Genomic DNA, 14,639 nt, shown 5'->3' on the forward strand with positions numbered 1-14,639 from the left:
AGTGTATGTGGCTGGTGCCTTACCCGCTTGAGATACAGGCGCCAAGCCACCTGTAGCATTTATATATCTAGTAGAACTTTTGGATTTCCTGAGCCACTTGTCTTAAAAAAGAAATGTTTGGAGGCGGCACCTGTGGCTCAGTCGGTAAGGCGCTGGCCCCATATACCGAGGGTGGTGGGTTCAAACCCAGCCCCGGCCAAACTGCAACCAAAAAATAGACGGGCGTTGTGGTGGGCGCCTGTAGTCCCAGCTACTTGGGAGGCTGAGGCAAGAGAATCGCTTAGCCCAGGGGTTGGAGGTTGCTGTGAGCTGTGTGAGGCCACAGCACTCTACCGAGGGCCATAAAGTGAGACTCTGTCTCTACAAAAAAAAAAAAGAAATGTTTGACAATGAAATGCGCTCCCTGTAAAGTCCTAGTTTATCAGATGATGTGCCTAGTAGCAGACAATCAAAAGCTTTGTTTATTTAAGCTTTGAGATAGTTACCTGTCTCATCCTCCATACAAATTTACAAATGACTGCTGAAATTGCAATAGCGACTGCACAGTTCCTTATGTCATTGTATTGGTGGTATCCATTTCTAGTGCTTTTCTGCTGGTTTGTTTTTTGTTTTGTTCTTGAGACAAAGTATCACTCTATTGCCCTGGTATTCTAGAGTGCTATGGCATCATAGCTCACAGCAACCTCAAACTCTTGGGCTCAAGAACTCTTGCCTCAGCCTCCCAAGTAGCTGGGACTACAGGTACCCTCCAAAACACCTAGCTATTTTTAGTAGAGAGTCTTGCTCTCACTGAAGTTGGTCTTAAACTTGTGAGCTCAAGCAGTCCACCCACCTCAGCCTCCCAGAGTGCTAGAATTATAGCCATGAGCGACCACACCCTGCCTGCTTCTCTGGTGTTTCACAGGAATAAGTGTAGATGAACAATGCTACACCACTTCTGATATCACCAGCGTGGATTTGCTGATGTAAAATGAGGTGTGAGGTCCACCAGAAAGCTTCCCCATATACATCACATTTGCAGGGCTTCTTTCCAGTATGGGCTTTTCAGTGTACCAGAAGATGTGAGCTGTAACAGAAGGAATTTTCTCCACTGTGGAGTTGCTGGTGTCCCACAAGAGCTAAACTATAACTGAAAGCTTTTCCACACTCATCATATTCATATGGTTTCTCTCCACTGTGGATGGAAGAAGCCTGAGCATTGGCTAAATCTTTTCCCACACTGACTTCACTGGCATGTTTTCTATCCAGTATGAACTCTGATGTATCAGATGTGAGCTCAGTGGCAGGTACCTGGTTGGAACCATTAGAGATTTCTGTGCAGGTTACCCTGAGGGCCTCTAGGCATACTGAAAAAATGAGGAATCAGAGCATAAAGAAGTATCACGTTTCCAAATGTGCAGAACAATGAGATTGAAGTCTAGACAACTTGGACAAACTGGGTGTTATTATATGAGGACAAACAGAAATTGCTTTGGCCTCTAAAGACTCATTACTTTGCAAAGGAGAACATTGGTAATCTGTCAATCCTGATGCTGTACTCGGTGAGTCATTTGAGACATCTCAGGCTAACAGTGACCAACAAAAGCCTCTATTTTTTTCCTTGTTTGAGACAGATTCTCACTATGTTGCCCTCAGTAGAGTGAGCGTTACAGCTCACAGCAACCTGTAACTCTTGGGGTTAAGAGATTCTCCTGCCTCAGCTCCCAAATAGCTGGGACTACCAGCACCTGCCACAACGCCTGGCAAGGAAAGGAAAGGGAAGGGAAGGAAAGAGAAGGGAAGGGAATTCAATATGTATGAACGATTGTGTCCTAAGGACAATAATGGAACTGAAAAAAAGTCTATTTTCTTGACAAAAACTTATTTTGACAGTTATAACAGATTCTATTGTTAGAGCTAGTTATGTGGGAACATTTAATAAAAAAAATCAAAATGATTTACTAATGGTGAGTTTATTAAGCAGTGTATGGAAAGCATGGCAAATATAATTTTCCCTGAAAAAAAGGAGGATATTTCTTTTTTTTTCCTTTTTTTGGCTGGGGCCGGGTTTGAAAAGGGGGATATTTCTAAAATCAGTTTGTCTCACCAGACTATAGCCAGGTGAATTAAAGTGGGAAATTTATATAAAAAAGTTGGGAGACTAAAGCTGCTAATTTAAAATTTTATGCTTTGGCAATGGATGACAGCGCTCATGTTACACATACGCCTCAACCTACCATTTTCAGATTTATATGAAGCAGTAAAAAATACGTTAAAGTGATATTCTTTGTCCATTGTCAACATATTTGGCATAGTTGGTGTCCCAGTGACAATAGGTAAAAGAAAGGGACTTTTGAACTTAATAGAAGATGATACAGTTGTTGTCAAAAATGAAGTATTATTGGATAATACATCAAGAAAATTTATATGCAAAAGCTTTAACTATGGATAACATCATGTAAAACATTAAGACTATGAATTTCATAAGGGCCAAGGGAGTGATCATCGCCAATTCTAGAAATTGTTTAAAAGTATTGATGCCATGGTGACATCATTTATTTTCAGAAGATGGCTAAGTTGTGGGCAAATATTGAAAAGAGTTTATGATTTGCCACATGTTGCCTAGTCGTTTATGGTATCAAAACCCAAATTTGTGGCAGAACTTGACGATGAAAACTGACTTACAGATTTAGCATTTTTAGTGGATTTAAGTGATCATTTAAATGAGTTGAACATTTGTCTTCAGGTGAAAAACAACTTATCAACAATGTTTCAAACCATTACAGCAATTCAAGTGAAACTAAAATTATGGCAAACTCAAATTAAGGCAAACAATTTTATGCAGTTCCACACATGGAACTGGTTAAACATAGTCCTATGAACAGTGAGAAATATGCAGCCTTGGTTTTCTATTTGATACAAGAATTTGAAAACAGATTTCGAGTTTTCTGGAAAATTAATATTGGGCATATCTGCAACTCCATTTTCAGTTGACATGTTACCTGCCAATTTTCAAAAGGAATGCACAGAGCTTCAATCTGACATTCAACTTAAAAATTTGATCATGTCTATGGGCGGCGCCTGTGGCTCAAGGAGTAGGGCGCCGGTCCCATATGCCGGAGGTGGTGGGTTCAAACCTAACCCTGGCCAAAAAAAAAAAAAATTGATCATGTCTCTTTACTGGACTTTTATATGTCCTGTCTTCACAGAGACAAATATCCCTTGCTTCATAATCATACCTTATTCATGTCATTACTTTCTAGCCCACCTATATTTTCAAGTAAGGGGTGGGAAATGGATTGGGTAAATTCCCACCCAAGGGGTACATTGCATGGGCATTATTGCACACTTCCTGGGTGAAGGGCACAACTGCAACCCAGACTTTAACCTTACAAAAGCAAACTATGTAACCTAATTGTATATACCCCGATATTAATCTAAAAAACAAAAATAAAATCATAATGGCATATCCAACAATGCACTGACAACTCTGGCTTTGAGCTTCTAGAACCAATGAATTCTGTTTCTAAGCAGCTTAGGTGAGCCTCTCCCTTTTTGCTAATAAAACTTTCCTTTACCCTTTCTTTACCCAAATGTACTAGTAGCTTGCCATTCTGTGCATTCTGGGTTGTAGTCCTCATTTCTTATTCCCAAGTAAACTCAACATATTTGGAGATAATTTCAATGGAAACAAAGCAAAGCTTGTCTACAAATAAAATTAAGAAACCAAAGTAATTATGCAGGTGTTTCTCATTACAAATATTCTACAGATAATACTTAGTAACAAATTGTGTCCAGAGGTTCAACAACATAAACGGATCTGAGCACGTGTGATATACACTATTCTTGCCATAGGGCTCTACTGCTAAAGCTTGGTACTGTCAGTGCTGGGTGAGGAGAGGAGAGGCAAGGAAGAGTCCTCTCTCCTGCGTCCTTCCAAGGCCTGTCTCAGTGTTCTGTGTGATGGGGAGGAGTGGATCTGGTGATCCTCAGTTACAGCCTCCTCTTGTAGCTGCTGCCTTCGTCCCCAGAATCCTGTTCCTCATTATGAACCCAGAGAGAAGTTAGAGGCGGGAAGTATGCACATAGCCCTCAGCTACATCCCCAGCCCTGCACCACAGGACAGGTCTGTTGCTCACTGGAGCTCCACAACCCAGAGTCCTCTGCTGGCTCACGGCTGCTTCTGGTTCTTTAGGAAGATGCTCTCTGTGATGGCCTCGAGAAGCCTCCAAGTATAGCAGGACAAGGCTCCTCCCATGATTTTGAGATGTTGGCTAATTAGCTTCCTAAAGGGGTGCTATGCCTCACTCTTTCCTCTCAACTTCAAAGCTGGGGTATACAAATGCTGTTTTCTGATGTTACATCCTGTGGTGATACTGTGACATAATTAGGGTTAAGGACTACAGCCCTGGAACAAAATGTGAATTTAAATCCTGGTTTTACCACTTGCTATCTATGGTCTTGAGCAGATACTTAACTTTGCTACAGAACAGTTTACTCATCTATAAAATGATAAAAATAATACCACTTACAGAATCATGAAACAGGATGTTTTAGCACTGTGCCTGTAAAAAACTGTGGGTTCATTACCTTAAAAAACAAATCAAATATTATGATTTGATCCTGTCAGGACATTTAGATTCTGTCAGGACATTTTTAGTTCAAGGTTATAGAAAATAAGTACCGAGATATTTCTTTAAAGCCTCTTAGTGCTGTCCTGATGTGGTGGCTCATGCCTTTAATCCTACCACTTTGAGAAGCAAAGTGGGGAGGATGGCTTGAGGTCAAGAATTCAGGAGTTGAGACCAGCCTGGGCAAAAGCCAGACCCCCACCTCTCTGAAAAATTAGAGTGGTGGCATATGCCTGTAGGCTCAGCTAGTGAGGAGACTGCAGTAGGACGATCCCTTAAGCCCAGGAGTTTGAGGTTCCAATGAGCTATGATGATGCCACTGTACTCTCATCAGGGCAACAAAACAAGACTCTGTCTCAAGAAAAAGAAAAACAACCAAAAAAAAATCCTCTTAATCAAATATTTTGTACATTTCACATTAGCATACTTCTAATATCAAGGTTCTTGTTTACATTTTATAATGAAAAAACATTACATACTCTGGACTATTTAAGCCTTATATAATTGCTTTTAATTTTCACATTAGCAAAGAAAGATGTACCTCATGAAACAGGAAAAAAGCAGTAGAGAATTTACCTTTATATCCTAAAAACATTGGTGATACTCCAACTTGTTGCAGATACCATCCTTCTCTACGTTCTCCAAGATACTATCACTCCTTATGCTCTATCACTCCTTATGCTCTCTTCTAACTCTTTTCTGGGGAGAAGTTAGCAGCAATGAAAGAAAGTTTCAGGACCATTATTTTCCATACTAATTCTCTATCCTTTTTCCACAACTGCCAGTACCCAGAGAATCCTGTCAAGGTCACCCATGAGAGCTCCCCAAACTACAGTTCCTATCAACCCACCCAAGAAAGGAGCCAAAAAACAGTAAAAGCCTAGTTATACTACTGTGTCTATCTATCCTCCAACCTCTGAGGTTTGTTCAGTTGGAATCCTTCCCTCAACCCAACTTTTGTCCAATTCACTTTTATTTCCTTCCTGTCTTACTTCAATCTCTGGATGGATTATGGCCTCTTGACTTGAATGCTCTTCTGGTCATTTACTTCCTGGCATGACCTCTGGATACAGATTTTGGACTCATATTGAATGCTACCATTACATATGCCTTCTTGTTTGACATGACTCTCCAACTTAACATGCCCATTTAATTTAGTTTTGTGGCCTTCAGTTCTTAATGTTCTGAAAACATGGTTCTGCAATGCCTTGTGCAAACCATTCCACTCCTGGGTTTAAACTACCTCCTCTTGTGGAAAATTAAATAGAGTTTGGTCTCTACCTAAACCTCTCTCTTCTCACACAGTTAATTATAGTTATTTCCCCAGTCTGTTTCTCTACACCCACTTTCACAGACTAACCAATTTATTAGTCTCCCCAAATGCTGCTCTTTTGATTTGACTTTAGCAGTCAACAAAATAAGAGGCACATCTCCAGTATCACAGGAAGCACATACACAGAAATGAAGACGATGTAAAAAAAGCAACACTGAGAATGAGAAAAAAGATACCAGTATTTCAGTCTTTCCTCTCACCCAATATTTATTTTTTATTTAACAGTTTTCATGTTTTGCTATTTCCTCATTATCTCCATATGACTAAAGTTCCTTACATTATTAATAGGTTTTCCCTCATATGAATTCTCTGATGTTGACTAAGGTGTGAGCTCTGACTGAAGGCTCTTCCACACTCACTGCATTCATAAGGCTTCTCTCCAGTGTGGATTCTCAGATGTCGAATAAGGTGTGAACTCACTCGAAAGGTTTTCCCACATTCACTACATTCATAGGGTTTCTCTCTGGTGTGAATTCTCTGATGCAACATAAGATGTGAATTCAGCTGAATGCTCTCCCACATTCTTTGCATCCAAAGGGTCTTTCTCCAGTGTGAATTCGCTGATGTCTAATAAGATCTGAGCTCCCTGCAAAGCCTTTCCCACACTCATTACATTCATAGGGGCTCTCTCTAGTGTGGATTCTTCGATGCCTAACAAGCTTCGAGCTGTGCCTGAAAGTTTTCCCACACACATTACACTGATGAGTTTTCTCTTCACTGAAAATAGCTGCATGTTTACTAAGTATTGGGCTCTTGAAACATTTTCCATATTGGTGAATTTTTTCTCCAGCATGTATTCTTTGATGGTTAATAAAACCTGAATTCCATTTGAAGCTCTGTTCATAGGTACTATGTTTACAAGGTTTCTGGTATGTAAATTCATTTGAGTTCAGATTTAAGCTCCTCTCACATCCATCATGGCTTACCATTTCACCTGTGAGTATATTTTTATGCGTGAGGATTTTACCAAAACCTCCATCTTGGACATCAGGTGATGGTCTCTGAGACTCCCCAGGTATTTTTTCCCATTGCTTCTTTATCCTGCCTGTAGATTTACAGATATCTTGCAGCTCCCCAGATCCTTCCGACATGTATCCTGAGATTCTTCCTGATAGAATTCTCTGTGACTCTGTTTTTTTGTGAATGTCCAGCTTAGGCCTGCATCTGTTATTTTCACTCTCATCATCTAAAGTAATGAAAAAAGAAGGAAGTAAATATTACCTGCTAGAAGCAAAGAAAATTCGGGGGCATGCTCAAGATAGTTACATATTGATACTTCACATGGCCACTTTAATTATATGGCTTTCATGTGAGAGGAGAGATAGACAAAAGAAACAAAAAACATTTAGAAAAAGCAAGTAATATATGAAGTGGTTGGCAGAGAGAGGAAACAGACATCTAAAGATTAATATATAAAAGAGGAAGGATTAGAAGGATCATCAGCAGCAAGAATTGGGGAGGGAAGACAAAGTAAAGAGAAAGAACTATACAGTGTGACCAAGGAGGACCTTGAGAACTTTGGGTCTATGACACATTTCTGGTATTAGGCTTAGAGGGAAAAAATGAAGCATCACCTCAAAGAAAAGCAGATGAGGACTTAGGAGAGAAAAGTAGAGCTATAAATAACTCTGAGGTATGTGTGAGGAAACCTCCATCCATCATCCATGTTTCTTCATATTTCATGGTTAATCAATCTTCTAGTCTCTATCATCACTTTCTGCTAAATGTCCCTTGTATACACCCCTACTGTTACATTTCTGTTATCATCAACACAGTGTGGAACCTCATCACTTCCTGTCCAGATGACCATAACTGCTGCCTTGCTGTTATTGACTCTGTGCTTTTGTCTTCCTAGTTACCCTAAATACACTTTTCATACTAATTGTCATTACTGTCATCCTTTCACACCCTACTGAGAAACTTTTCATCTCTTTTCTTCTACAACAATTCTAAACTCACAAGCCTGGTTTCTAGGACGATTTATGATCTGGTTTCCACAAATCTTACCTTCTAGCTCATGACTCTATACTGTTCTCATGACTTTATATTGTGCTGGAGTCAAGTAGCTCCTCTTTGTTAGAGAGTTTCCTTTGTCTAGAACATGCTAGGGTAGAAAAGGGGGTTAGGGAGTGCTGGCCTTGGGGTAAGGGAAATTTACAATTTTATATGGAGATGTTTCCAGAATAAACCTGAAGGTGGAATATGTGGTAATTTATTAAAAATTAAGAGAAACTTATTCTTGTGTTTATTATTAGGACCATTCATACCTAAAGTGATAATATATCTATGAACCTTTTAAACAGATGGATGAGTTTTAGAATAGAAATTAACGGAGGTTGTCTCTGCAAGTATGGGTAATTTTCCATCAAAACATAAAACAGCTTTATAAGATCAAGAGTGCAATATAAAAGGCAAATATCATCATACTCTACGTACCTGCAAATTATATTGTACTTCTAAGTATATCATCATATATTTGTCCCTTTCTCTATCATTATATGTATTTCTCTGTGAAAGATTTTATTTTTATTTTTGTCCATATGTTTCTTCCTCTTTGCTTCTTTTGTCTTTCTATGACATTTTATCAATTACTTCATTTTTATTTCCGTTAATTTGGTCACCTCATAATAATATCCCATGTTTTGGAAATATTCTGGATAAGGAACAGAATTATCTTTTCCCTCCTGTTGGTCAAAGACTCATAGGAAAACATGTTCTCTACTTTTCATTGGGTAATAAAGGAAAGGATCACCTACAGTTACCAAGACTAGTTCGATGAGGCAGATTGACTATGCTTCTTCAGTGACATGCACCACATAGCATTCTACCCCTTACCACAGTCCAGTAGGAAGTGGGGTTCAGAAGAACCATAACGGACCTTGGTCTCCACTGGCTGGAAATGGACACTAAATGCTGGTCCAGGAGGTAACACCACTTTCCTGAATATTTCTTGTCCATGTCCATGGACTGGAACCTGAGAAAAATAAAGTATACAGGAGAACTTCTGTATACCACCCAAGGGACAGTACAAACTGGTGAACATACGGAGGTGGTCAATGTAAAGAACCAGACCTACTGCATTGACATGTACATATAGAGCATGTCCGGTCTATGAAAATTAGGTCAACTTAACGAGGTAGTGAATATAGGCAGGTGGTCAGCTAGGGAGGTTCAACTGAATTTGGGCATATGAAAAAATCCTTGTTGGAGTAAAACATCTCCTAACAACAAAGAGAACCTCCTGTAGGAATATAAAACTGGGGAAAGAAGAATCATGTCTAAATCAGCTGAGTAAATCATGTAGAGTTGTACAAAACATACAGGAAAGGAGACATAAATCCACACTAAACACAGAGTCACTGCAAGTTTCATTACTCAATCTCAGGCCCTCTCCTCCCACTGTGGGACTCCATCCATTATGGACATCTTAGATAGCCCATCCACTACCTACCTTAAGTATTGCTTCACCAGTGCCCCTCTCTAAATTTTCCAGTATGGTCACTGCCTCCTCTCCACTCTCTGGGTAATGTTCACACACCCAGGCCTGTAGATTCCCTGGAAGGATGCTCAGGAACTGCTCCAGCACCAGCAGTTCCAGGATCTGCTCCTTGGTATGGATTTCTGGCTTCAGCCACTGACAACAGAGATCCCAGAGATCTCAGGGCCTCACAGGGTCCACGGGAATCCTGGTAGCAGAACTGCCTAAATAGTTGCCGGCAGAGTTCCTGCCTGAGGGGATCAATTCTCTGTACATAAGTGCCCTGCCTCCAGATAATCTCTTCCTCTTCTATCTTCACTATCAGAAGTCCTTTGTCCTCTGGAAAGTTCTGAGCTGCCGCTTTCTTTGATTCTGTAGCCATCTCCGGATAGATTATATTATCAGAAAACTCACTTCTGCTTTGGGAAGGGTCTTCTTTAGCTTCAAGAGCTCTCCTACCTAAAGGATCAAAAATGATTATTACTATCTAGGAAGATGAAAGACCACATCATAGAAAGCATTATTCCCCATTACACAAAAATGTATTAGGCATTTATTGTATGTAACAACACTCATTCATGCCCGTGGAATACAACTACTATGTGATTTCTATTTCAACACAACTAAAATTTAAAAATAAAACAATTTAAATTAGAAATATTAAACTTAAACATAGTACTAAATATTAACAAGCTGTATGTGGTATTTTATAAGTAAAATCTATTTCTCAAAAGAGAAAAATGATAGACATGCTTTATAAAATAGGAGATGGGGAAAATACAATTGATTGCAATGGTCAGGGGAACTTAATAAAAAAACAAAAATTCTAAAACAAAATTCTGAAGAATGGATTAGATTTGATTAGGAGGAGGGAGAAAAAATGGGAAATTACAAATGGGGAAACAGTTTGAACAATTAGTTAAGGGTAGGAATATAGAAGTAGGAAAGCAAAAAGTTTAGTAGGTTATCTGTATGACCTAACTTCATAGTTATGTATGACATATGAAAATTATAGAGGCAAACGTTGGACCCATACTGTAGAAAAGTATCAAATGTCAAGTTCATGAGTTTAGAGTTTATCTTTTAGGCACTGGGGAGCCAATTCTGAGCAGAATGACCTGCTGAATACTGTGGAGATGATTATGTTCTTCATTTCTAGGGTGGACTGCAATATAAAAACACAGAGGGCACTGTACTCATACAAATGTGGGGAAAACACAGGCTTGGGTTGTTATATACTTGATTTGGAAACAGGATTACTTATAAATCTCTTATATATTAGAGAGGGCAACTTTTCTTGAGAGCCAGAGGTTAATTTCAAGCAGTGTAATTAGACTGGCTCTTTCCTCAAAAGTCTCAGTAGGTTTCCTCTTATCCCATCTGTTCCTTCTCTTCCTTTCTAGTTTCGTGGTTCAGTCCATGTTGTGGCCTTATCTCACTAATAAAATGAAATATAGTAGAGTCTACATAGCTGATCATCTCCCTACACAGATCATCTCCTTCAGTTGACCTAATTTTCATAGACTGGACATGCACCACATGTATGTAGCAGTTTAGTAGGTCTAGTTCCTGATGTTGACAACCTCTGTATGTTGACCAGTTTGTTTCAGTTCTTTGGGTGGTCAACTTACAAAGGTTCTATTGTACAATCAAGCTGTACCATAATTTGCTTATTAGCCTTCTGTGAGTCCTGTTATTGAATTTATCAGTTAATGTTTGTCAGACATTATCAGTCTGTGGGAATGGTCAGTCTGTTTTGGATCTGAAAATAAAAATAAAGGATTTATAGGTGAAGGCTTACTGAACAAAAGCAAAATGCAAATATCTATCTTTCAGGTTCTTTTACTAAATATTTCACTAAGGCGACTACTGACTAATGCACTGACATACTTTATTAAGACTCTTATCACATGCAAAGTATTGGGATAGAAGTTGTACAGCAGTACTTTACAAGACAGTCTGAGTGCAAGACTGGACTTGCTGCATGATCATATGAAAACTTTGTTAGAAATAGATTCTTGGGCCCTGCTTCTGGAAATGAGAACTTGGTCAATATGGCATATTCCTGGAAAAATCTAAATTCTGATACATAGCTTGAGGGATTAAAAAAATGTGTTTGAGTTTGCAAACTAGTTGGGAAGAAATGACATAAAACACATATGGACATAAAGCATTTAAATAAAAAAACATGTTTCACATGACACATACATTGTAAGTGCTTAGTAAATATTGAATGAAGTACTAAATGAGATGTATTATGGACAGACTGAATGTCCTAATAGTTCTGAGGTAGAGACTGTGAGTGGTAGCAAGTACTTCTTAGAGGTGATGTGGCTTAAATTGGACAATAAAGAAAGAAAGATTCAGAAAGGAGAGGGCAGGAAAAGAGTTGAGGAAGTGGGAATGAACAGTAGATTGATGGTGAAATCAGCTTGCAGGGTATGATAACTGGAGTGATTAAGAATTGTAATAACCTCTGATAAGAAATTCCTTAACGGGCGGTGCCTGTGGCTCAGTTGGTAGGGCGCCGGCCCCATATACCGAGGGTGGCGGGTTCAAACCCGGCCCCGGCCAAACTGCAACCAAAAAATAGCTGGGTGTTGTGGCGGGCGCCTGTAGTCCCAGCTACTCGGGAGGCTGAGGCAAGAGAATCGCTTAGGCCCGGGAGTTGGAGGTTGCTGTGAGCTGTGTGAGGCCACGGCACTCTGCTGAGGGCCATAAAGTGAGACTCTGTCTCTACAAAAAAAGAAAAAAAAAAAAAAAAAAAAGAAATTCCTTAACACTAGTCTTGAGTTCCCACAATTCTTAATACATACATCTGTTAGTACAATACATACTACCTTGTATTATTTTGCTAGCCTGTTTTTTTTAAACAATTGACTGCTGTTCCATTAGGTTAAGGACCATGCATCATTAATATATGTTCTGAAGCCTCCATATTTGTTGGTTAACTGAATGAAAGGGTAAGTTAGTAAAGTTTGATATGACCTCTGTTTTGGATATTCTGTATTTAATATGATTATAAGACATCTATTTGGAAAAACATTTCCAACAGATAGTATAAGATTTTAATAACGGAAAGAAGCTCAGACGGGAACACAGATCTAGACAAGATCCATGAAAAGGGCAGTTGAAGATACATATCAGGATTAGTTCTCCAAGAGCATGGAAATGAAAGATCATGGGCTCAAGACTAAACCATGGAAAACATACAGTTTGAAAGTATAAGTGAGAACAAAATTAAGCAATGATAAAGGGGGAAAAAGAGGTTAGTTCTATGGTATATTAACCATAGTCTCAATCCCTAATATTTACTGGACCACTTTGATGTAGTGGTCTACTTTCACCTCCTGTTATGTTCCCTAGATGTGCTAATCGAGTGCTTACCAAGTAGTGTCCTAATACTTATGAGCATTACCTCATTTAGCATAGGAAGATGGACAGTAAAGTAACCTATATAATACAAAAACTTTAATCATCATTCTAAGTAGCTGATTCTACAACTATCTCCTCAGATGGCTGATTGTCCTATCTCCTTGTTTCAACACCTCTCATCCATTTAAAACTGAGTATGCAACTCCAGATGGAATATCTAGTTATCAGGATTTGATATATCCCTCCTGAAGCCTTATTAACGTCAAGCTTAGCTAATAAATAGTTTAGCATCTACTACTTTACAATTATTTTGTTGGGGGAGACTTACAAAAATGGCTAATCTGATGTGTATACAAACCCTATGAGAACAGAGAAGAAGGAGTAATTAATCATGATGAGAAAGGTGGAGGTTAAAGAACAGGGATTCTGATGAATGAGGTCTTGGTGTGCACATTACGGGTGGGGAAGATGGGAGCGAGTTATGTTGGTGGAGGAAGGGGAGGCAGAGGAACTCCAGTAGAGACTACAGAGCAGAGCAGAGCTTCGAAGTCCATGTTGGAGAAGCCTCCCACAGTACCTGTGTTTCTCTCATTGAGGCACTTCCCACATTCTTATAACTGCCTACTTTGCTGTTTCTAGTTCTAGAAGGATATCAGGAGTCACTGCATCCCCGGTAAACAAGAAATACTAACTACTATGTGAATAAATTTCAAGAGCCCAGGGTTGTCCCCACTTTTCCTGTAATAGGGCGGTTATTCCTCCCGAGCGACCCAGGCGATCGGGAGTTGCTCCCCCACAGTTTCTTGTGGCACACAGCAGCAGATCATAGACTTCTGCCATCTTTCCCCGCTCCACCCGGCTAGACCTGGCCACTCTTGCTTTACCAGTTACCCCAAATTCAAGGTCAGCAGGACAGATTCCACCACCAACCTCCGGCATCACGCGCTCTCAATCCTCCACTATGACGTCACGCGCGGCGGAGGTAACTATGGAGACCGCCAAACGCTCACGAAATACGCGAGCGCCCAAGTTTTCCCGACGTCCAAGCTAGCTCCACCTTTCTCCAGGAATCCTCTGAGGTCTAGGGTCTGGTCTTCCTGAGGCTGCTGTAATCCCAAAAGGAACATGAGAGGGACTGGATATCCAGGGGAGGACACAGGTCCGGAACTTGGTCCCCAAACCCGGACTCACCTCTTCCCTAAGCCTGGTTCCGACCGGACACTTCTGGTGGAAGGACCGAGCGGCTCCACCCTACAAGGACTCCGGCCACAGGGACTTGTGAGTCTGCGCAGAAGACAAGGCTGGGTTTGGACTACGATTCCCAGAATCGTGGGTCACTTTAGGTATTCAGACTTTGTTCACTACGCGTTTTCGCCCCAAGTCCTCAAATTCTGTGGGCTTGAAGGAGCAGGTTTGTTTTTTCTCCATTGTAGTATAGTGTCAACCTAAATAACGAACAGAGAGACTTTCTACAAAAACATGATTATTCGGGAATAGGACATCGCAGCGGGAATACCCATGCTGTAGCAAAACTATGTCTGTATTGAGGGAGATAAAGGAAGACGAAGGTTTTTAAAGGAAAAACGAAGAGGATTACATAATTGTTTGGCAATAATTTTCCTTGACTACAAAGATTAATAATAAGGGTGACACCGGTCTGAGGTTGGACAGTCCTTGCAGGAGTATTTTTTTGGGTAAGGTTGCAAATGGCCTTTGTGTCGGGTTGTAGTTTTTGCAGTGTTTTGTGGTTATTATTTTTTTAAATCAGGTCTACGAGCCTGAAAATTCTCTATAGCCATCCTTGGCTCAGTCAGGAGGAGTGTGTGTGTGTGTAATATCTATT

The 14,639-nt window shown here is 40.0% G+C and overlaps 1 protein-coding gene across 1 annotated transcript; it reads right to left on the minus strand.

Moving 5' to 3' along the window:
• Positions 1-6,124: 6,124 nt before the first annotated feature.
• On the minus strand, positions 6,125-13,968 carry ZNF165 (zinc finger protein 165). The gene is given in 6 exon segments (XM_053603678.1): positions 6,125-6,449; positions 6,452-7,129; positions 8,779-8,917; positions 9,395-9,593; positions 9,595-9,880; positions 13,854-13,968. Coding segments are annotated over 6 exon segments (1,605 nt in total). The 5' UTR covers positions 13,924-13,968; the 3' UTR covers positions 6,125-6,216.
• Between the last annotated feature and the right edge of the window lie 671 nt (positions 13,969-14,639).

The sequence above is a fragment of the Nycticebus coucang genome, chromosome 9, assembly GCF_027406575.1.
Source record: "Nycticebus coucang isolate mNycCou1 chromosome 9, mNycCou1.pri, whole genome shotgun sequence".
NCBI classification, from domain to species: domain Eukaryota; kingdom Metazoa; phylum Chordata; class Mammalia; order Primates; family Lorisidae; genus Nycticebus; species Nycticebus coucang.